A 23,797-nucleotide genomic window follows, 5' to 3' on the forward strand; every position below is an offset into this window, starting at 1 on the left:
CCCAGCTCAGCCCAGGTCAGGCCAGTTCAGCCCAGCCCAGCTCAGCCCAGCTCAGGCCAGTTCAGCTCAGCTCAACCCAGTTCAGCCCAGGTCAGCCCAGGTCAGCTCAGCCCAACCCAGCTTAGCCTAGTTCATTTCAACCTAGTTCAGCCCAGCCCAGCCTAGCCCAGTTTAGCCCAGCTTAGCCCATCCCAAATGAACTCAGTCCAGTTCAGCCCAGCCCAGTCCAGCTCAGCCCAGCCCAGTTCAGCTCAGGCCAGCTCAGTCCAGCCTAGCTTAGCACAATTCAGCCCAGTCCAGCTCAGCCTAGCTCAGCCCAGTTCAGCCCAGCCCAGCCCAGCTCAGCCCAGTTCAGCTCAGCTTAGCCCAGCACAGCCCAGCTTAGCCTAGTTCAGCTCAACTTAGTTCAGTCCAGCCCAGCCCAGCCCAGCCCAATTCAGCTCCACCCAGCCCAGCCCAGCCCAGCCCAGCTTAGCCTAGTTCAGTTCATCCTAGTTCAACCTAGCCCAGCCCAGCTCAGTTTAGCCCAGCTTAGCCCATCCCAGCTGAACTCAGCCCAGTTCAGTCCAGCTCAGTCCAGCTCAGCTCGGCCCAGCTCAGCTCAGCCCAGCTCAGTGAAGCTCAGCCCAGTTAGCCCAGCTCAGCACAATTCAGTCCAGCCCAGCTCAGCCTAGCTCAGCCCAGTTCAGTTCAGCTCAGTCCAGCTCAGCTCAGCCCAGTCTGGTCCACCTCAGACCAGTTCAACTCAGCCCAGCCCAGCTCAGCTCATCTTAGCCCTGCTCAGCCCAACTCAGCACAATTCGGTCCAGCCCAGCTCAGCCTACCCAGCTCAGCCTAGGTTAGCTCAAGCTGGCCTAGCTCAACCCAGTTCAGCCCAGCTCAGTGCAGCTCAGCCCAGCTCAGTCAAGCTCAGCCCAGTTAGCACAGCTCAGCACAATTCATTCCAGCCCAGCTCAGCCTAGCTCAGCCTAGTTCAGTTCAGCCCAGTTCAAATCAGCTCAGCTCAGCCCAGCCTGGTCCACCTCAGACCAGTTCAACTCAGCCCAGCCCAGCTCAGCTCAGCTCAGCTTAGCCCAGCTCAGCCCAACTCAACACAATTCAGTCCAGCCCAGCTCAGCCGGCCTAGCTCAGTGCAGCTCAGCCCAGCACAGCCACCTTAGCCTGGTTCAACCCAGCAGCTCAGACCAGACCAGTTCAGCTCAGTCCAGCTTAGCCTACCACGCCCAGTTCAGCCTGGTTCAACCCAGTTCAGCATAGCTCAGTCCAGTTCAGTTCAGTCCAGCTCAGGTCAGCCCAGCTCAGCCTAGGTCAGCCTAGCCCAGCCCAGCCCAGCCCAGCTCAGCCTAGAAAAGCTTAGCTTGGTTCAGCTCAGCCCATTCCAGCCCAGTTCAGCCCAGTTCAGCCTAGCTCAGCTTTGCTCAGTTTGGCTCAGTCCAGCCCAGCCTGGTTCAGCACAACCCAGCTCAGTTCAGCCCAGTTTAGCCAAGTTCAGCCCAGCCCAGCCCAGCACAGTCCAGCTCATCCCAGCCCAGACCAGCCCAGCTCAGCCCAGCTAAACCCAGCTAAGCCCAGTTCAGCTACCTCAGTTGAGATCAGCCCAGCTCAACCCAGCTCAACCCAGCTCATTCCATTTCAGCTCAGACGAGCTCAGCCCAGTTCAGCCCAGCCCAACCCAGCCCAGTCCAGCCCAGTTCAGCCCAGCCCAGCCCAGCCCAGCCCAGCCCAGTTAAGCCTAGTTCAATCCAGAACAGCCCAGCTCAGCCCAACCCACCCAGCTAATCCTAGTTCAGCCCAGCTCAGTTCAGATCAGCTCAACCCAGCCCAGCTAAGTCAAGTTCAGCTCAGCTCCACTCAGCCAAGCCTAACCCACTTAGCTAGCTCATTCCAGTTCAGCCCAGTTCAGCACAACCCAGTTCAGTCCAGCTCAGCTCAGCCCAGCCCAGCTCAGCCCAACTCAGCCCAGTTAAGCTCATTCCAGGGCAGCTCCGCTCTGGCCTCTGCCTGTGTCCTGCCTGCAGACAGGAGACAGGCGACCCTGCTGCGTCTCGACTGTGGGTGTGTGCCCGGGTGTGTGCTGGGGGAGCAGGGGGAAGGTGACCCCCGCCCAGCCCTTGGAAGGCCCTGCTGACGGTGGAGGGCTGGGTGCGGGGGCAGTGTGGGCAGGGCGGGCAGGTGTAGCGTGGCATCCACCGTGCCGGCCCGCCCCCGAAGGTGGTTTTCTCCAGACACTCGGAGCCCTTTCAGGTCCGTTGCCGGAGTTGCCGTTTCCTGGGCTTTCTTTCTTCGGAAAGTCCTTGGATTGCTATGAATCGTGCCTCGTTTTCGATGATGCGTTCTCAGCAGGTTGTTGCGGACACAGCGGAACACGACTGCTTCCTGCGTTTGTTTGGAGCCCCTGCTGCTGTTCTTGCTGGTTCGAAGGGCTGTCTGGATTCCGCTGCCTTTACATCATACGTGCTTATGTCGTCTGCATTAGTGACAGTTTGACATCTGTCCTTTCAGTCTCAGCAGCTCGTTTTTGTCCTTTGTCACACAGCATTGGCCAGGACCATCTCCAAACTGTTTGACCGCACTGCTCACAGGAAAAACATTTGTATTGTAATGTAACACCCATACATATGTTATGAGCAGGTGGCACACACATGTTACCCTTCCATACATACGTTGTGTGTGTTCTTACGTGGCTGAAACATCTTCACACACAACACTTACTTGGTACGTTCAGCGCATTGCGATTTCTGTCGCCACCTGGCTGATTTCAGTCTGCAGGTTGGCCCGACACACGTTGTATAAAGGTCATGATGCGGCACCCTGGCCTGGTCGCCGGTCTGCACTGTCTGAGGTGGGGCCCCGAACCCCACGACCTGCCCCTGTGCCTGGACAGCTGCCCGCTCCCCCTGCATTCTAGCTGCAGCTGTGGCAAGGACTGGGCTTTGCCCTCAGACCAATCTCTCCAGGGCACAGTCTTCCCCGGAGTCTGCCCGTTTCTGCTTGTCCTCTGATGCCTTCAAATCACTGTCTGCCGGGCAGTCTTTCCACTTTGTACTTGTGCCTGCAAAGGTTTAGTCTGAGACAAGGCACCGCACCGACCGCCGTTGGAATCAGAACCACTTTCTCTCCGGTGGCTTTTCAGAAATTTTCACTTCCCTGTCACGGGTGGAGTGCAGCGTCCTTTCTGTATGTTTGAGGGCTATTTGGATAGCCTCTGTGAAACATCTGTTCAATTCTCGTGTCCATTTCTCTACCGAATTGTGCGATTTTCCCGATTGATTTGCCGGAGTGCCCTGCACATTCTGGATACTCTGAGAGCGAAATATGTCTACAGGAAATATTTTGCAAGACTTTGAAATGCACCAAAAGATTACTCCTTATAGGGGGCGCCTGGATGGCTCACTCGGATGAGTGTCTGATTCTTACTTTCGGCTCAGGTCTGATCGCGGGGTCCCGGGATCGAGCCCTGCATGGGGGTCTGTGCTGAGTGTGGGGCCTGCTTGGAATCCTCTCTGTCTCTGTCTCTGTCCCTCCCCTGCACACTCTCTCCCTGTAAAAAGAAAAAGATGACTTCCCCGAGGGACCAGGCGGTCAGCACCCTGGTGCCTGCGGATGGGGCGCCGGGTGCGGCAGCTCAGGCTGCGGAGTGGGCGGGGCTCGGGCGCCTCTGAGGCTCTGGGCGTGTCTCTACGGGCCCAGCTCCCTGCAGACTCAGATGCCCTGGTTTCCGGGGCAGTGTCTGAGCGTGGGGCGTAGTGGGTGTAGGGGGTCCTCCCCTGTGCAGTGACCGAGCCGCCATCTGGGTGCCTCTAATAGTCCACTGCCTGCTGCGTGTGGTCTGGGAGCCCGGGGCTGATGTCCCTGCCCCACGCAGGCTGGGGCTCAGCAGCACCCGGGGGCAGTCTCGTGGCCCTGTACCCCGCTGATGGCCGGCCGACCTGGGTCCCGGGGGTAGGGGGTTGGGCAGGGGGCCTGGGGGACCCCGTTCTTCCAGGCCCGCCCGTCCAGGTGGCTCCTGTCCAGTCGTCTGGCTGGCCCGACAGAGACCGCAGACACTCCTCACGGGTGTGGAGGCTGGATGCCCACATCAGGTACCAGCAGGCGTGGTGTCTGGGGGGTCCCGGCTGCCTGGCTCACGGACGGCGTCTTCTCTCTGCACCTTCACGTGCCGGAAGCGGGGAGGCAGCTCGCTTTTTCATAAGGGCACTAACCCCAGTCGTGGGGGCTCCACCCTGATGACCTCTGGTGCCCCAAAGCCCCGCCTCCTAACACCATGACACTTAGAGCTAGGATTCCAACACACGCAATGTGGGGACACAGTTGCATCCTCCCCTTCCCGCTCCCACCCACGCTGACGTCTGTGCGTCTTGGGCCCCCCCCGTGGGGACAGGGTTCAGGCGCCAGCTGGTTCCCTCCCAATGCGAGCGAGTGGGGGGGGAGGGCGGGACCAGGTGGGTCCCAGGTCCAGGAGTGAGGCCAGCCCGCTGGTCCGTGTGTGTGTGTGTGTGTGAGGCACAGGTGGAGGTGTGAACACGGGCAAAGGGAGATGCACCCGGGCCTGTGTCTGAGCGGAAGCCCAGGGTAGGGGGCCCCTGAGGAGCGGCAGGCAGCAGGAGGCCGACCTCAGGGCTCACACAGGAGCAGCCTGCAGGACCTTAGGGGGTCTGAGGGGTTGCATGGAGAGGCACGTAGGTGTGTGTGGGTCCCTGGGGGAACGTGGAGGGGGGGGCCCACGTGGTATGGCGTTATCGGAGGGTCACAGGTGGGGGCCTCAGGGCCTGCTGGGAGATTGCTCTCAAAGAGCGGGCGTTCCTGCCCTCAGAGTGGAGGGTACGGTCATGCCCCGTGTTCCCGCGGGGGCCATGGGGTCAACCAGCTGCTGAAGACCCCGGCGTTCCGGTGGGAGGGTGGGAAGGATGGAGACTGATCTCTGGTCCAGGGGATGGAGCGGGGGCCCCGGCCCAGGGACCGAGAGGGAGGGGTGCTGGGCAAGCTGTGTGGACGGTGTGGTCGCCTGGAGCCCCCAGGATCCCTGGGGGCCGGGGCTTTCTCCCCAAGGCCGCCCTGTATTTGGTGCGGCCCCCACTGGTGAGGCAGCCCCTGCCCCCGGGGAGGTGGGAGGTGCTCCCTGAGCGGTCCTGAGGCACCGCGGCCGCGCTGGCCACGACTCTCTGCCCGCCCTGGGCCTCGGGCCGGGCTGTTGACCTGCAGACTCAGAGCCCACGCCCCACTCCCACTGCGTCCCCAGAAGACCGCAGCCCCTCGTGCTGGCCTCCCTTCCCCAGGGCCCTTACTGGGAAGGGCTGGCAGGTGTGGTCCCGCCTCTGCCCTCGAGGTGCACGTGTCTCCTGCAACCCGGGGCACCTCCGGGACCCGAGACCCCCAGGCACTGCAAGGACAGAATCCCGACTCCATCGCTGCTGGCCAGGGACCCCATGGCCTCCTGACGCCAATGGACTGCCTGCCCCCACTTGGCATTCTTCCTGTAGAACTTGGTCTTTTCTGCCCCCCACCCCCACCCCCGGGTGGTGGTGTTCTCGCTGGGCCTCCCCCCGACTGAGTGTCCTGACCCCTCGGGCTGGTGTCCAGCTTCGCTTACCTGGGACAGTGCTGTCCCCCCGGGCCTCACCCGACCTGGCCTTCACTGGTGCTCCCACCTGAGCCCAACTCTCCTGAAATGCGTTCCCCAAATTCAAATCTTGAAGCCCTGACCCCCAGGACCCCAGAATGTGACTGTATTGGGAGATGGGGTCTTTCGAGAGGTAATAGGTTAAAGTGAGGTCACTAGGGTGAGTCCTGATCCAGTGTGGCTGGTCCTCACCATGGACTCACTCCTCCTCTTGTAAGAGGAGGTCAGGGCACAGACACGCATAGCGGGCCGGATGTGTGAGGACACGGCGTCTACGTGCTGAGGGGCCACCGGCCCCATGACACCCGGGTCTGCCTGCCAGCTTCCAGAATCGTGGAAACATCAGTGCACGTTGTCCACACCACGGGACTGTCGTGCTTTGCTAGCAGCCCGTGCTAATACACACCCAATAGGTGCCTCTTGCGGTGCCCTTGGCCAGGTCAGGATGCTCCCCCTGCGCCCCTCAAGGCGTCACGTGACCCATCGCGCCTGCAGCGCACCTCACCCCCCGGGAACCCCAGGGGCCGGGGGTCCTGCTCCCACGGCTGGAGGGACCGACACACGGCACGGCCAGTCTGTGGATTTCACGGGGCGCGTCAACAGAGGAAGACTTTCCCCAGCCGGTTATGGAGTTTTTAAGGATGTTTTATTGTCATTAAAAAAAAAAAAAAAAAAAAGGAAAAGAAAAAGAAATGCTAAAGGAAATCAACGAGCTCCAGACATTTAAAACAATAAAACAAGCTATCCAAGCTTAGGCAGTGGCTTTCCCATATGGGACCCCCGGGCTCTCTGTCCCTGGGGCTGGGGGCTCTGCTCCTCCTCCCCTGCGTGGTCATCTCTTCCCATGTGGGGGCCCCGACTTGGCACCCACCCAAAGCCAGGGCGGAGAGCCAGTCCTGGGGGTCCGCCCGGCCGTGGGCTTGTCTCTGTCTCCCACCCCCCGTGTGAGCCTGTTGGGACTCAGGCCCCGGCCACGGGGGGGGCGGGCTGGGCCTGCCGCCCTGGCCTCCTGGCACCTTCCACCTGTGTCCACCGAGGCTGTGTCCCACTGGCCCGGGGACCAGGTCACCAGACCCCTCTGCAGGAGGCCTGTCTGGCTGGATGTCACTCTGTCCCCGGCATCCACGGGGCTCCTGCAGCAGCCACAGGCCCAGGCCCTTGTCTGCGCGGTCTCCTCTGGCGCAGAAGATCTGACTGACCGTTAGTGACACGTCGGAAGCTTCCTCAGGATCTGGGCCGACGTGGCTGCTCTGGGGAAACCCTGCGTCCTGGAGCCTGGCCTGGACGGGGTTCGCACAGAGGCCGGTCCCTGCCAGACAGACACTGGGATCGCAGCCGCCCGCCTCCTCCAGGATGAGCGTGCCCGCTGACCGTGCGCGGCCACAGCGGTAGCCTGGCGGCCGCCGTGGAGGGCCCAACGGGCGTCCACCAGCTCAGGTTGGGGCACAACCTGCCGTCCACGCGATTCTCCGAACGGGGGGGTCAGGGCGCAGGATGCAGCTCACAGGGGCCGCGAGGCCAGAGGGCGAGGGCGCAGGCCCAGGGTGGCTGTGAGGTCAGAGGGTGGCGAGGTCAGAGGGCGGGAGAGCAGGCCTGGCAGCAGGCTGATGCACCGGGATCCTGTGCAGGGTTGGGGCAGCGCTGACACCTGCCCAGGCGGGCTGGCCCTAGGCCCCCTGCCCGATCATGTTCCTGTAGTCGGGCGCGATCGTGCGCTTCAGCTCCACCACCGAGGAGAAGATCCACTTCACCTGCAGCAGGAGGGCAGGAGGTGACGTGGCTGGGACCCCCGAGGACAGCCCCCCTTCCAGGCGCCCCCCTCCCCGGGACCACTTGAGTGGGAGGGAGTCTTATGGGGATGGCATGGGGACTGGGAGGGGACAGAGGGGATAGCGTGGGGGTCAGTGTGGGAACAGCCTGGGGTCAGTTTGGGAACAGCGTGGGGGCAGCATGGTGACAGTGGGTCCACTGCATGGGAACAATGTGGGGTCAGTTTGGGAACAGCGTGGGGACAGCATGGTGACAGTGAGACCACAGCTTGAGGTCAACGCGGGATCTGCAAGGGGTCACTGTAGGGACAGTGTGGGGACAGCACTGGGTCACTGTGGGGTCAGCGTGGGGTCAGCATGATGAAGACAGTGGGTCTACAGCATAGGTCAGCGTGGGGTCAGTGTGAGGTCAGCATCGGGTCACGGTGGGGACAGTATGGGGTTAGTGTGGGGACAGTGTGAGGTCAGCATGGGGTCAGTGTGGGGGCAGCGTGGGGTCATTGCAGGGACAGCTTAGGAATAGCATGGGGACAGCATGGGGAAAGTATGGGGTCACAGTTGGTCAGCATGGTGACAGTGGGTCCACATCATCGGGTCAGTATGGGGTGACAGGGGAGACAGCATGTTGACAGTGGGTCCACAGTATGGGGTCAGTGTGGGGGCAGCATGGGGTCAGCGTGGGGTAGCGTGGGGTTAGTGTGCGGACAGTGTAGGGTCTGGTATCATTGCGGTGACAGCATGGGAATACCATGGGGAAAGGCTGGGGTCAGCATGGGGGTCAAAGGCAGGGCAGCATGGGGTCAGTGTGGGGTCACAGTGGAGACAGCATGGTGACAGTGGGTCCACAGCATGGGGTCAGTATGGGGTCCAAGTGGGGACAGCGTGGGGTCATGGTGGGGTCAGTGTGGGGGCAGCATGAGGTCAGTGTCTGGTCAGTGTGGGGATAGCGTGGTTCCAGTGGGTCCCCAGTGTGGGTGTAGCGTGGGGTCAGCGTGGGGTCAGCGTGGGGTCAGTGTGGGGGCAGCATGAGGTCAGCGTCTGGTCATTGTGGGGATAGCGTGGTTCCAGTGGGTCTCCAGTGTAGGGGCAGCGTGGGGTCAGCATTGGGGTAGCCTGGGGGCATTTGGGGTCAGCACGGGGTCAGCGTGGGGTCAGTCTGGGGGCACCATGGGGTCAGTCTGGGGGTAGCCTGGGGGCAGTGTGGGGTCAGCACGGGGTCAGAGGCGGGGCAGCGTGGAGTTTGTGGGGACAGGGTGAGGTCTGAGTGGGGGCAGCGTGGGGGCAGCGTGGGGGCACCGTGGGGGCACCATGGGGTCAGCGTCGAGTCAGTGTGGGGATGGCATGGTTCCAGCGGGTCCCCAGCGCTGGGACAGCGGGCCACAGTGCGGGGCGGTGCGGGGACACCCACCTTGAAGAGGGTGACAGTGGCGCTGTAGCACACGCTGAGCAGGAAGAGCGTGATGAAGATGGAGATGGTGGTCCACAGCCCATCCAGCTCCCCGTCCTGGTCCTCCGCACAGCTGTCGTCCAGGAGCAGCTCTGGACAGGAAGGGAGTGGTCAGTGCCATGCCTGCCCATAGCAGTGGTTCCCGGGGTGACGGTCGCGGCCCTCCGTAGCCTCAGGGCACCGGCCTCGGTGCCCCCATCCTCCCGCCTGGGCCTGGCCCGTGGGGACGCGCTCCCTCTCTGCTCTGCGCTGTGCTGGGGCTGTCTGGGGGGAAGGCAGCCTGACCACCACACCCGTTCTCCTGGGGACCCGGCCCGGAGGGCGGGAGGGTCAGCAGAGCCCAGGGAAGGGTCGAGAGGGTGGCAGGGAGTGACCCTAGCGAACGAGTGGGTGCGAGTGTCGGGGCCAGCTGGGGGTGGGGGTTGGTGTGTGTTGGGAGGGGCCCCAGTGTCCTGGGGAGAAGAAGGGCTGGTCAGTGTGGTCGGCGTGTGGATGGGCTGCTGAGCGGCCGATAGGTGTGGGAGGGGGTGGGGACCAGGCTGGGGTCCACGGTGAGGGTTCCCAAGCCTGGTTCCGGTCTGGGCCCTGGCACATTGTCCCGTGTGAGGCCCGGTGGGTCAGGTGTGCGTGTGTGCGTGTGTGTGTGTGTGTGTGTGTGTGTGTGTGTGTTTGTGAAGGTGGCCCTGCTCAGTGGGAGGGGCTTGTTTTCAGCGTCCATGTGGGTGTCTGGGATGGTCCCTCCCCTGGGCACTCAGGACTGCTTGCCTCTGCCCGTTTGGGGCAGCGGGGTGAGTGTCCCCACGAGTGGACAGGCCTGGCCCCAGGCAGGATGAAGCCAGGCGGGGCCACCTCGTCTGAGAGAGGGTGAGGGCCTGTCCTCACAGCATGGGTCAGGCCTGGCTACTGCACTGGCACAGAGCTACCGCTCAGAGCTGTCAAGAGGTCCAGGGGACGGGGGGAGCAGAGGAAGAGGACAGGCCAGCGTCCCACAGCTTGGGCGGGTCGAGACGTGGGAAAGACCGTGCGCCCCGTTCCCTGAGGGGCTCTGGAGGGCTTCTCCGTTCCCTGTCGGCCCCCTCCGGCCTTGAGTAGCCCCTGGCCAAGCCCTCTCTCTGTCCCAGGCGGCTCCTGGGCATGAGGTTCGCCCGCCTGTGCAGACCTGCCCACTCAGGTCCCGGCCCCTGGTGGGACCCACGCTCTCCCGTGAATGGTGACCCCTGAGCCTCGGGGCCTGGCCTGCCCACACCTCCCAGAGGCCCGGGTGTCCTGAGCTCTGCCTCGGAAAGACGCACGACAGTGTCACAGGTCCCAGGGCAGTGCTGGGTGCTTTATTCACGCAGGGTGCCTGCCCGGGGTGGGGGGGGGATGTACACAGGGGTGGGCGCTCAGAGCCCACGGGGCCCTGCTGGGGGGCCGGGCGCGCTGCTCATTTACCCGGAGACTGGGTGAGGGATTTCTGTGTGTGGTGGCTGTGCAGAGCTTCGTGTGACACCGAGCAGGTGTAGGTGTTTCCACTCTGCCAGCGGGACTTGTCCACCAAGAGCCTGCTGTACAGGAAGTAGGTCCCGTCGCTGTCCAGCTGGGGCGGGGTCGTCTGGTAGTTGTTCTCTGGCTCCGGCTGTCCGGTGATCTCCCACTCGACAGCAATGTCAGGCGGGTAGAAGCCTTCGATCAGGCAGGTCACACTGACTTTGTTCCTGCTGAGCTCCTCCTGGGCTGGAGGCAGGACGTACACCTGGGGCTCGTGGGGCTGTCCTGTGGGGTCAGAGGTCAGCACAGATGGTCACTCCCAGGGTAGAGGGCTGGCCTGGGTCCGCCAGGCCCCACTCGACCTCCCTGTGCCCCATCTGTCCTGTTGCCCACCTTTGGCCTTGGAGATGGTCCTCTCGATGGGGGAGGGGAGGGATTTGCTGTTGACCTTGCACTTGAACTCCTTCCCCTTGAGCCAGTCCTGGTGCAGGATGGGGAGGACACTGACCACACGGTAGGTGCTGTTGAACTGCTCCTCACGCGGCCTCGTCTTGGCTGTGTGCATCTCGGTGTTATCCACAAACCATGTGATCTGGACATTGGAGTCATCTGGGCCCAAGTCCACCACCAAGCACGTGACCTCCGGCGTCCGGGAAATCGAGAGGGTGTCCTTGGGTTTTGGGGGGAAGATGAAGACGGACGGTCCCCCAGGAATCTCAGGTGCTGGTGTGGGAGACACAATGCAGGGGTCAGCATTTGGGGGGTGCTCCTCTTGAACATTCCCCCCACCAGGCTGTCCCTGGATGCGGGCTATGGCCTTGGTGTGCAGGGCGGTGCCCTGCTGACTCACCTGGGCATTTGGGACACTTGCAGGGTGGTTGCACTGCAGAGAGACCAGACTGGAGGTTAGTGGGGCCAGGGGTGGGGACAGCTCTTGGGGTGGGCTAGGTCAGGGCAGGTCAGGGGGGCGTCCCCAGACTGGTGCCTGCCAGTGGAGATGAAGTATGGTGGGGCTGTGCAGCCTGTGCTCACACTGGACCAGGCAGCCAGGCCCAGAGGCCCTCCTCCCCGAGCTTGGGGGACAGAGGTGCCTCTCCTGTGCCCCGGGGTCCAGGTGGACCGGCTGACCTGGCCTGTCTCCCAGTGGACACCCTCTTACCGGTCTTGTCCACCTTGGTGTTGCTGGGCGGGTGGGCCACGTTGCAGGTGAAGGTCTCACTGAGCCACCTGCTGGAGGGCACTGTCACCATGCTGCTGAGAGAGTAGAGCCCCGAGGCCTGCAGGACGGACGGGAAGGTGTGCACACCGCTGGTCAGGGCGCCGGAGTTCCAGGACACGGTCACCGGCTCAGGGAAGTAGCCTAACACCAGGCAGGCCAGGGCCACGGTGGCGCCAGATGTGGTCCCGCAGCTGGGGGCCAGTGGGAACACCGATGGGGCCGTGGTGGAGGCTGCAAGAGAGGAGGCCGAGTGACCACAAGGGTCTCGCTCCTGGGAGGGTCCGGGCAGGGTATCAGGTGCCCGGGCTTGGGGTGGCCCTCCAGGAAGTCTGCAGACCCGCCGCCCGGCGTAGCTCTCTGCCGCCCCAGGGCCTCGTGTTTCTGCGGCTGCAGGTGCTGGCCCCATGGGCCTGGTCGGTGCTGGGTGACCTCCTAGCTGGATTAGAGTCTCCTGGGCCCAGCCCCTGGGTCCCCACTCGGGCTTCCTGTGGGTGCTCGGCCTGAGCGAGCCATCTGTCTGAGCTCTGACCGGTGGCCCCTGCTCCCAACGGGCCTCTGCTGAGGCCCTGAGCCCACTGCCCTGTTGTCCCAGCCTGAATCTGCCCTGGGCCAGCGGGCCCTTTCTTGAACACAGCAGGCCTCTGCCACCCGCTGCCCGTGCCCCTCAGCCCGGAGTCCTCGTCGTGGCCTGCTGTCTGCCCTCCAGGCCTCACATCTTCTGGGTCAGCCCTGCAGCTAAAGCGCCCGGGCGCCGGATCCCGTCCCTGCCCTGAGCCCCTCCTCAGGCCTTCCTGGGCTCACTCAGTGCCCGTGCCCTGGGGCCTGTCCAGCTCCTCCCTGTCCCCAGAGCCCTCTTTCAGCAGAGGTCTTTCCTGAGCCTGCCTGCCCCTCAGTGCCGGTGGGAGCCTTGCCCCGCCCTGGCTGTCGTCTCGTGCACGGTGCCAGCACCTCAGAGCCCACGTCCCCAGCCAGACCCGACCTCTCTGCCAAGTCTGATGGCCCTGCCTGGCCTCCCCTCCCACCCACACTCCAGGCTGGCGGCCCTGCCTCAAACTCCCAGGCTCCCCCTTCCCTGCACCGGGTCCACCTCCCTGAGCCACCCCTCCTGGCTTTGTCATGTCCAGTCTTCTGTCCCCCATCCCCACGAGCCTCCAGAGCGGGTTCAGCGCCCTGAGCCTAAGACTGTGGCCACCCCTGTCCCTTCAGCCCCAGAGACCTTCCTACCCAGGCTCGCCTCTCCCCCCTACCTTGTCCACCGGGCCTCAGGCGGCTCACGCCCTCCCGTGTCCAGGGAGGCTCTCCTGGGCCCGCGCCCTTGTGGTCTCTGTGCCGTACCGCTCAGCTCCCACCTAGTCCAGGGCTGCTCTTAGCTCAGTCCCTCTGCCCTTCACCCCTGAGGCTCCTGGGCAGCCTTGCTCCTCCTGCCTCCCCCTGCCCCTGCTCACCCTCACATGCCCTGGCTGCTCCCCTGAGCTCCTGGTGCGGCCCTGCCTCTCCTGCCCTCCCTCCTGCCCCTCTTGTCCTGTCCCTGCTCACCTGTACCAGCTCTGTGTGCTCCCAGGGAGTTCCTGGGGCAGCCCTACGCCTCTTGCTCTCTCCCTGCCCCTCCTGCCCTCCCAGGAACCCTGCTCACTGGCACAAGCTCTGTTGGCTCCCCTGAGCTCCTGGGGGAGCCCTGCCTCTCCTGTCCTCCCCCTGCCCCTCCTGCCCTGCCCCTACCTCTTGCTCTGCCCCTCCTGCTCTTCCCTGCCACTCTTGGTCTCCCCCTACACCTCCTGGCTTCCCCTGCTCTTCCCACTCTCCCAACCCCTGCTCACCTTCCCAAGCTCTGCCTGCTCCCCTGAGCTCCTGGGGCAACCTTTCGTCTCCTGCCCTCTCCCCTGCCCCTCCTGCTCTTCCCCCTGCCCCTGCTCACCTGTAACAGCTCTGTGTGCCCCCAGGAGCTCCTGGGCAGCTGCCTGTCCCTTCTGCTCTCCTGCTGCCCCTCCTGCCTTCCAACCCCCTGCTCACCCTCAGAAGCTCTGTCTGCTCACCTGAACTCCTGGGGATAGCCCTGCCCCTCCTGCCCTGCTCCCTGCCCCTGCTCACCTGTACCAGCTCTGTGTGCTCCCTGGGATCTCCTGAGACAACACTGTGCCCCTCCTGTGCTCCCCCACCCCTCCTGCTCTCCCCCTGCCCCTCTTGCTCTCCCCCAGCTGCTTCTGCCCTGCCACCTGCCCCCACTCACCCGTACCAGCTCTGTGTGCTCCCTGGGAGCTCCGGGGGCAGCCCTGTCCCTCCTGCTCTCCCCACTGCCCCTCCTGCCCTCCTCCCTGCCCCCACTCACCTGTACCAGCTCTGTGTGCTCCCTGGGAGCTCCTGGGGCAGCCCTGTCCCTCCTGCTTTCCCCCCTGCCCCTCCTGCCCTCCTGCCCTGCCCCCTGCCCCCTGCCCCTGCTCACCTGTACCAGCTCTGTGTACTCCCAGAGAGCTCCTGGGGGCAGCCCTACCCCTCTTGCTTCCCTCTGCCCCTGCTGCCCTCCCAGGAACCCTGCTCACCGGTAGAAGCTCTGCTGGCTCCCCTGAGCTCCTGGGGGAGCCCTGCCTCTCCTGCCCTCCCCCGTGCCTCTCCTTCCCTGCCCCCTGTCCCTGTTCGCTTGTACCAGCTCTGTGTGCTCCCAGGGAGCTCCTGGGGCAGCCCTACCTCCTCTCACTCTTTCCCTGCCCCTCCTGCTCTACCGACAACCATGCTCACTGGCACAAGCTCTGCTGGCTCCCCTGAGCTCCTGGGGAGCCTTGACTCTTCTGCCCTTCCCCCCTCCCTCCTGCCCTGCCCCTACCCTCCTGCCCTCCCTCTGTCCCTCCTGCCTTCCCCTGCCCCTCCTGCTCTCCTCCTGCTCCTCCTGCCCTCCCAATGCCCTGCTCACCCTCACAAGCTCTGCCTGCTCCCCTGAGCTCCTGGGGCAGCCCTGCCTCTTCTGCCCTCCCCCCTGCCCCCGCTCACCTGTACCAGCTCTGTGTGCCCCCAGATGCTCTTGGGGAAGCTGCCTGTCCCTCCTGCCCTCACCCTGCTGCCCCTGCTCACCTGCACAAGCTCTGCTGGCTCTCCTGAGCTCCTGAGGCAGCCCTGCCTCTCCTGCTGTTCCCCTGCCCCTCCTGCCCTCCCCCTGCCCCTGCTCACCTGTACCAGCTCTGTGTGCCCCCAGATGCTCTTGGGGAAGCTGCCTGTCCCTCCTGCCCTCACCCTGCTGCCCCTGCTCACCTGCACAAGCTCTGCTGGCTCTCCTGAGCTCCTGAGGCAGCCCTGCCTCTCCTGCTCTTCCCCTGCCCCTCCTGCCCTCCCCCTGCCCCTGCTCACCTGTACCAGCTCTGTGTGCTCCCTGTCCCTCCTGCTCTCCCCACTGCCCCTCCTGCCCTCCTCCCTGCCCCCACTCACCCGTACCAGCTCTGTGTGCTCCCTGGGAGCTCCTGGGGCAGTCCTGTCCCTCCTGCTCTCCCCTTGCACCTTCTGCTCTCCCCCCACCCCTCCTGCTCTTCCCCTGCCTCTCTTGCTCTCCCCCTGCTCCTCGTGCCCTCCCAACCCCTTGCTCACCCTCACAAGCTCTTCCTACTCCCCTGATCTCCTGGGGCAGCCCCTGCCCCTCCTGCACTCCCCCTGCCCCTGCTCACCTGTACTAGCTCTGTGTGTTCCCAGGGAGCTCCTGGGGCAACCCTACCCCTCTTGCTCTCCCCCTTCCCCTTCTGCTCTGCCCCCTGCCCCAGCTCACCTGTACCAGCTCTGTGTGCTCCCTGGGAGCTCCTGGGGCAGCACCGTGCTCTTTCTGCTCTCCCCACCCCTCCTGCTCTCCCCCTGCCCTTCTTGCTCTCCCACAGCCCCTTCTGCCATGCCCCCTGCACCTGCTCGCCTGTACCAGCTCTGTGTGCTTCCTGTCCCTCCTGCTCTCCCCACTGCTCCTCCTGCCCTCCTCCCTGCCCCCACTCACCCGTACCAGCTCTGTGTGCTCCCTGGGAGCTCCTGGGGCAGCCCTGTCCCTCCTGCTCTCCCCACTGTCCCTCCTGCCCTGCCTTCTGCCCCTGCTCACCTGTACCGGCTCTGTGTGCTCCCTGGGAGCTCCTGGGGCAGCCCTGTCCCTCCTGCTGTCCCCACTGTCCCTTCTGCCCTCCTCCCTGCCTCCACTCATGAGTACCAGCTCTCTGTGTTCCCTGGTTGCTCCAGGAGCAGCCCTGCACCTCCTTCTCTCTCCCCTGCCCCTGCTCATTTGTAGCAGCTCTGTGTGCTTCCTGGAATCTCATGGGGTAAGCCTCTGTCCCTCCTGTTTCCCCCCCTACCCCTCCTGCTCTCCCTCTGCCCCTGCTCACCCTCACAAGCTCTACCTGCTCCCCTGAGCTCCTGGGGCAGGCCCGTCACTCCTGCTCTCCCCACTGTCCCTCCTGCCCTGCCTTCTGCCCCTGCTCACCTGTACCAGCTCTGTGTGCTCCCTGTCCCTCCTGCTCTCCCCACTGCCCCTCCTGCCCTCCTCCCTGCCCCCACTCACCCGTACCAGCTCTGTGTGCTCCCTGGGAGCTCCTGGGGCAGTCCTGTCCCTCCTGCTCTCCCCCTGCCCCTCCTGCTCTCCCCCTGCCCCTCCTGCTCTCCCCTGTCTCTTCTGCTCTCCCCCTGCCCCTCCTTCCCTCCTCCCTGCCCCTTGCCACTGCTTACCTGTACCAGCTCTGCTGACTACCTTGGAGTTCCCAGGGCCACCCCCTACAACTCCTGCCCTCCCCCTGCCCCTCCTGCTCTCCCCCTGCTCCTCCTCCCCTTCCAACCCCTGCTCACCCTCACAAGCTCTGCCTGCTCCCTGAGCTCTTGGGGCAGCCCCATGCCTCTTGCTCTCCACCTGCTGTCTCTGCTCACCTGCACAAGCTCCGTTGGCTCTCCTGAGCTCCGGGGCAGCTGTACTTCTGCCCTCCCCCCGCCCCTCCTGCCCTCCCCCTGCCCCTGCTCACCTGTACCAGCTCTGTGTCCTCCCTGGGGGCTCCTGGGGCAAGCCCTTGTCCCTCCTGCTCTCCCCCTGCCCCTCCTGCTCTGCCCCTGCCCCTCTTGGCTTCCCCCCGCCCCTCCTGCCCTCCCCCTGCCCCTACTCACCTGTACCAGCTCTGTGGGCTCCCCTGGAGATCCCAGGGCAACACCCAGTCCCTCATGCCCTGCCCCCTGCCCCTGCTCCCTGTACAAGTTTTGCGTTCTCCCTGGAGCTCCTGGGGCAGCCCCCTGTCCCTCCTGTTCTCCCCCTGCCCCTTCTGCTCGACCCCTTCCCCTGCTCACCTACACAAACTCCACCACTGGTCCTTGGAGCTAATGGACCACAGCTGCTTTCTGCCCTTGCTGCCCCATGACCTCTCCCCCACAGGCGAGCTCAGCCCGCAACTACTGTGTGTTCTTAGGGCTGCCCCGGTCTCAGCTGCCCATCCCAGACTCCTTAGCCCAGGTTTGGCTCCTGACCGTCTGCCCCTGTGCTACTGTCTGGGTTCTGAGCACACGGGAGCTCCTGCCAGCCCCTCGTGCTCTGTCCCCGCTCATGGGCTGCAGTCCAGGACCCCATGGCCAGCACCTCTGACCCTGGCCTGGGGCCAGAGCCAGCCCCAGTGTCCTGGACAGGACCCTCGGGCCATCTGGGGTCCTCTTCTTCCCCTGTGCTGGGCCGGCCTCTCCCTGTGCCCTCACCTTAGGCCTGTCTGTCCATGTCGGCCTTGGTCCTGCAGTAGCTCAGTGCAGCCCAGCCCTGGGCTCCCAGCACAGATGGCAAAGGGCAGGCCTCAGGCCCACCATGGCCATCATGTTCCTTGAAGGCCCAGTTGCCACGTCCGGTGCGTCCAGCAATGTTGGCGTGGGCGCTCCTGCCCATGCCTCCCTCGTCCCTGCCCTGGCCGGTGCCCTGGCCCCCCAGGCAGCCTGTGTCCCCCATGCTGGCTGCTCCGGCCCGTCCGTGGGGCCCCGTCTCTCCTTGGCTCCTGCGCTGCTTCTGCTGCCCCCACGCCGCCCTCTCTCCGTGCAGAGCCTACTCACCAAGGGCTGGGGCGACGGAAGGCTGGCCCCAGCACCTCGGCCCTCCTCGCTCTGGCCCCAGGCACATGTGGCTCCTTGTGGCTGAGCTCTGTGCCCATAGCCCCCTTCCTAGCCCCCAGGCAGCCGTGGGAAGACTAAGAACAGGATTGAAACTAGGTGGCTCGGCGACACGCTTCCTGAAGTTCCCTTTTCTTCTGGGTACTTTCTGTCTCAAGGGCCTGAGTGTGCGGGGGTGGGCTGTGGGGGGTGGCTGGGGTCCCAAAAGAGGGCACAGGAACCCCACTCTCACCTGGGCGCATGGTGTGGGCACAGGTTGACCCACCCATAGCCTGAGGCCCTGCCCTGGGCCTTGTCCCGTCCACTCAGCAGTATGGCTTCCCTGGTGGGACGCTGTCTTCCTCTGGCTTCAGCCACGGTCACTGTCATCTGCCCACGGTCAGAGGGAAGCTACTACCCTAGAGGACAGACAGAAGCCTGATGTGTAGGGACAGAGTTCGTGGTGGTCACCGGACCTGAAAATGTCCTTGCAGCTGAGAGACCCTGTGTGGTCCCTGTGCTGCCCGTGCAAGGGGTCCCTGACTCCTCAGCCCCTGTGTTTGGACAACCACAGTGTGCACCCCAGGCTGCCACTTCCTGCGGTGTTAGGCCTCGATGGGGACGCCTCCGCACCACGTCCAAGTCCCAATCCGGGCCTGTGGGGCTGTGGGTGTGCCTGGAGCCCTCGGCCTGTGGTGCGAGGCTCTCTGCCCTGCTCACACTCATGTGAGTGAGGGCTCTGGGCTCCTCCTGGGGTCTGGGGCCTTGGCTGGGTGGGTCCGGCCCGCTTGGTCCCCGGGGCTCCCCAGAATGGCACCTTGGCCGTAGCTGGACGGCTGCACTGGGCCCAGGGCCTGACTCCCACGAGAAGCCACGTCTCCTTAGGTCCTGATCTTAGGAATCCAGCAATGGCTCTTCTGTGCCCCCATCCCCACGGAGTTCACAGAGACCCTTGGGCTTCTGGAGAGGGGAGCAGACCCCGCCCCCTGCATGGGGCAGGGCAAGGTGATGGAGGAGCCCGTGGTCCTGGAAATACTGCAGTGGTCACTTTGCAAATGCCATCGGTCACAGCGTCGGTGAAGGGAGTGTGCACCCCACACTCCGGGCTCCCGCAGCCCGGCCCCCTCTCGCGGTGCCCGGCAGTTAGGGTCCTCTGCAAACTGTGGGCCCCTGGTTGCTCAAGAAGCACATCCATCTACACAACTCTGGTGAGATCACGGGAACCGATGAGTTTGGCAAAACCCTCGAGGGTGTCCCGGCTACCGTGCATTAGGCACATGGGGCCCCAGGCACCTGTAAAGGCAGGGTTTTGGCAAGACCAAGTGGCACATCGTACTTCCCTTGGACAGCTAATTCCCTCCCCTGGTCCCCATGCAGTGCCCCTGGCGTGGTGCCGGGTCGCTGTCCCTCGTGGGGTCATCACGGGGCTCTGGGGCACCTGCTGTGCCGGATCAGTGTGGGGGAGGGCTGCCTTGGCTGCCGAGGGCGTGGCAGTGGGATGTGGGCCGTCAGGCACTGGGTTTTGTCGGAGACCACACACCTGTCCCAGCCTAGGTTTGCAAGGCCCGTCCTTTCCAGAATAATCCTTTCACAGAAAAGTTGGTGAGGCGATGAAATTACCTAGTGTTGACGCTTTTCAACCATCATGCTGAACTCTGGGTTTGGCTTTCAGAAACATTCACCCTGTGGTTACAAGAACAAAGAGATGCTCTGGAGGTGTTCACGGATGTCCCTTCCAGGGGCCTCTCCCCGACCCGCGGCGTCAGAGCCTGCGGTGGTGGTCGTCCAGGGCAGCCGTGAGACACCAGCCTGGCCCGGGGCCTGGCTCATTCCAGCCTGACTTGCTGCCACAGCGTCTCAGCAACCCCTCCCCTCCCCTTATGGGCACCTGCTTCCGGGTACCTGCAGATGCTTACTGTGTATATGTAATATTTTGTGCAGGCATATGAGGTATTTGTGTAGTACCCTCACCTGGATGGTGCGGACCATCTCCCCCCGCCGGGGCTGCCTCTTTCAGGGAAAGTGACCTTGGATGACATGATATTCTTTCTTTCAGAAGGTGGAGGAGGGCTCGGGCTGCCAGGCCAGCACACACACCTGCCCTCCTCGTGGCAGGGCCACTGGAAGGTCTGTTCGTGCCGACAAGCCCTATAGTCAGCACCCCGTGGGCACATGTGGGCCGCGTGCCGGCCCGTGTGCCCTGAGGGGAGGGAGCCAGCTGGAGAAGGCTACACGCTGTACCACCGGCACTGCGTGATGTGGGGGACAGCACATGTAGTGTGACGGCGCAAAGGTCAGCGGTTGCCGGGCGTTTGGGGGGAGGGAGGAAGGAATAGTTGGGGCAGAGGGGATCTTCGGGCCGGGCGATTCTTCTGTAGGAAACGGTAGTGGGGGAAACGTGAGGACAGCAGCCTGAACAGCAGGCTGACCGGGGCAGCACCGCGGACAGGGTGCAGGCTCAGAGAACCTACTAGGGGTGGACCTTACTGTGAACTCCGGACTTTACTCAGCTGTCATCAGTTCACATTGGCTCAGTGTACACAACAAACATGGCTCAGTCCAGCCCGGTCCACCTCAGACCAGTTCAACTCAGCCCAGCCCAGCTCAGCTCAGCTTAGCCCAGCTCAGCCCCACTCAGCACAATTCAGGCCAGCCCAGCTCAGCCTGCCGAGCTCAGCTTAGTTTACCTCAAGCCAACCCAGTTCAGCCCAGCTCAGCCCACCTTAGTCTGGTTCAACCCAGCAGCTCAGCCCAGACTAGTTCAGCTCAGGCCAGCTCAGCCCAGCCCAGATCAGACCAGTTTGGCCCAGTCGAAATCAGCTCAAACTAGCCCAGTGTAGTTCAGTTCAGCCCACCCAGCCTAGCCCAGTTCAGCTCAGCTCCACTCAGCTCAGCTGAGTTCAGCCCCGTTCAGCTCAGCCCAGTTAAGCCCCATCCAACTCAGTTCAGCCCAACCCAGCCCAGCCAAATCCAGTTCATTTCAGCCCAGCCCAGCCCAGTTCAGCCCAGCTCAGTTCAGATCAGCTCAACCCAGCCCAGCTATGTCAAGTTCAGCTGAGCTCCACTCAGCCAAGCCCAACCCACTTAGCTAGCTCATTCCAGTTCAGCCCAGTTCAGCACAACCCATTTCAGTCCAGCTCAGCTCAGCCCAGCCCAGCTCAGCCCAACTCAGCCCAGTTAAGCTCATTCCAGGGCAGCTCCGCTCTGGCCTCTGCCTGTGTCCTGCCTGCAGACAGGAGACAGGCGACCCTGCTGCGTCTCGACTGTGGGTGTGTGCCCGGGTGTGTGCTGGGGGAGCAGGGGGAAGGTGACCCCCGCCCAGCCCTTGGAAGGCCCTGCTGATGGTGGAGGGCTGGGTGCGGGGGCAGTGTGGGCAGGGCGGGCAGGTGTAGCGTGGCATCCACAGTGCCGGCCCGCCCCCGAAGGCGGTTTCTCCAGACACTCGGAGCCCTTTCAGGTCCGTTGCCGGAGTTGCCGTTTCCTGGGCTTTCTTTCTTCGGAAAGTCCTTGGATTGCTGTGAATCGTGCCTCGTTTTCGATGATGCGTTCTCAGCAGGTTGTTGCGGACACAGCGGAACACGACTGCTTCCTGCGTTTGTTTGGAGCCCCTGCTGCTGTTCTTGCTGGTTCGAAGGGCTGTCTGGATTCCGCTGCCTTTTCATCGTACGTGCTTGTGTCATCTGCATTAGTGACAGTTTGACATCTGTCCTTTCAGTCTCAGCAGCTCGTTTTTGTCCTTTGTCACACAGCATTGGCCAGGACCATCTCCAAACTGTTTGACCGCACAGCTCACAGGGAAAACATTTGTATTGTAATGTAACACCCATACATATGTTATGAGCAGGTGGCACACACATGTTACCCTTCCATACATACGTTGTGTGTGTTCTTACGTGGCTGAAACATCTTCACACACAACACTTACTTGGTACGTTCAGCGCATTGCGATTTCTGTCGCCACCTGGCTGATTTCAGTCTGCAGGTTGGCCCGACACACGTTGTATAAAGGTCATGATGCGGCACCCTGGCCTGGTCGCCGGTCTGCACTGTCTGAGGTGGGGCCCCGGACCCCACGACCTGCCCCTGTGCCTGGACGGCTGCACGCTCCCCTGCATTCTAGCTGCACCTGTCTGAGGTGGGGCCCCGAACCCCACGACCTGCCCCTGTGCCTGGACGGCAGCCCGCTCCCCTGCATTTTAGCTGCACCTGTCAGAGGTGGGGCCCCGAACCCCACGACCTGCCCCTGTGCCTGGACGGCAGCCCGCTCCCCTGCATTTTAGCTGCACCTGTCAGAGGTGGGGCCTTGAACCCCACGACCTGCCCCTGTGCCTGGACGGCTGCCCGCTCCCCTGCATTTTAGCTGCACCTGTCTGAGGTGGGGCCCTGGACCCCACAACCTGCCCCTGTGCCTGGACGGCTGCACGCTCCCCTGCATTCTAGCTGCACCTGTCTGAGGTGGCGCCCCGAACCCCACGACCTGCCCCTGTGCCTGGACGGCAGCCCGCTCCCCTGCATTTTAGCTGCACCTGTCTGAGGTGGGGCCCCGAACCCCACGACCTGCCCCTGTGCCTGGACGGCTGCATGCTCCCCTGCATTCTAGCTGCACCTGTCTGAGGTGGGGCCCCGAACCCCACGACCTGCCCCTGTGCCTGGACGGCAGCCGCTCCCCTGCATTCTAGCTGCACCTGTCTGAGGTGGGGCCCCGAACCCCACGACCTGCCCCTGTGCCTGGACGGCTGCACGCTCCCCTGCATTCTAGCTGCACCTGTCTGAGGTGGGGCCCCAAACCCCACGACCTGCCCCTGTGCCTGGACGGCTGCCGGTCCCCCTGCATTCTAGCTGCAGCTGTGGCAAGGACTGGGCTTTGCCCTCAGACCAATCTCTCCAGGGCACAGTCTTCCCCGGAGTCTGCCCGTTTCTGCTTGTCCTCTGATGCCTTCAAATCACTGTCTGCCGGGCAGTCTTTCCACTTTGTACTTGTGCCTGCAAAGGTTTAGTCTGAGACAAGGCACCGCACCGACCGCCGTTGGAATCAGAACCACTTTCTCTCCGGTGGCTTTTCAGAAATTTTCACTTCCCTGTCACGGGTGGAGTGCAGCGTCCTTTCTGTATGTTTGAGGGCTATTTGGATAGCCTCTGTGAAACATCTGTTCAATTCTCGTGTCCATTTCTCTACCGAATTGTGCGATTTTCCCGATTGATTTGCCGGAGTGCCCTGCACATTCTGGATACTCTGAGAGCGAAATATGTCTACAGGAAATATTTTGCAAGACTTTGAAATGCACCAAAAGATTACTCCTTACAGGGGGCGCCTGGATGGCTCACTCGGATGAGTGTCTGATTCTTACTTTCGGCTCAGGTCTGATCGCGGGGTCCCGGGATCGAGCCCTGCATGGGGGTCTGTGCTGAGTGTGGGGCCTGCTTGGAATCCTCTCTGTCTCTGTCTCTGTCCCTCCCCTGCACCCTCTCTCCCTGTAAAAAGAAAAAGATGACTTCCCCGAGGGACCAGGCGGTCAGCACCCTGGTGCCTGCGGATGGGGCGCCGGGTGCGGCAGCTCAGGCTGCGGAGTGGGCGGGGCTCGGGCGCCTCTGAGGCTCTGGGCGTGTCTCTACGGGCCCAGCTCCCTGCAGACTCAGATGCCCTGGTTTCCGGGGCAGTGTCTGAGCGTGGGGCGTAGTGGGTGTAGGGGGTCCTCCCCTGTGCAGTGACCGAGCCGCCATCTGGGTGCCTCTAATAGTCCACTGCCTGCTGCGTGTGGTCTGGGAGCCCGGGGCTGATGTCCCTGCCCCACGCAGGCTGGGGCTCAGCAGCACCCGGGGGCAGTCTCGTGGCGCTGTACCCCTCTGATGGCCGGCCAACCTGGGTCCCGGGGGTAGGGGGTTGGGCAGGGGGCCTGGGGGACCCCGTTCTTCCAGGCCCGCCCGTCCAGGTGGCTCCTGTCCAGTCGTCTGGCTGGCCCGACAGAGACCGCAGACACTCCTCACGGGTGTGGAGGCTGGATGCCCACATCAGGTACCAGCAGGCGTGGTGTCTGGGGGGTCCCCGCTGCCTGGCTCACGGACGGCGTCTTCTCTCTGCACCTTCACGTGCCGGAAGCGGGGAGGCAGCTCGCTTTTTCATAAGGGCACTAACCCCAGTCATGGGGGCTCCACCCTGACGACCTCTGGTGCCCCAAAGCCCCGCCTCCTAACACCATGACACTTAGAGCTAGGAT

At 63.6% G+C, this 23,797-nt stretch overlaps 1 gene segment (V, D, J or C); it reads right to left on the minus strand.

The window, feature by feature from the left end:
• Positions 1-6,244: 6,244 nt before the first annotated feature.
• LOC106984207 (immunoglobulin heavy constant gamma 4-like) lies at positions 6,245-17,695 on the minus strand. The segment is given in 7 exon segments: positions 6,245-7,371; positions 8,798-8,928; positions 10,271-10,591; positions 10,700-11,029; positions 11,157-11,189; positions 11,466-11,756; positions 17,547-17,695. Coding segments are annotated over 7 exon segments (1,257 nt in total).
• Positions 17,696-23,797: the final 6,102 nt, after the last annotated feature.

Source organism: Acinonyx jubatus, chromosome B3 (assembly GCF_027475565.1).
Source record: "Acinonyx jubatus isolate Ajub_Pintada_27869175 chromosome B3, VMU_Ajub_asm_v1.0, whole genome shotgun sequence".
NCBI lineage: Eukaryota > Metazoa > Chordata > Mammalia > Carnivora > Felidae > Acinonyx > Acinonyx jubatus.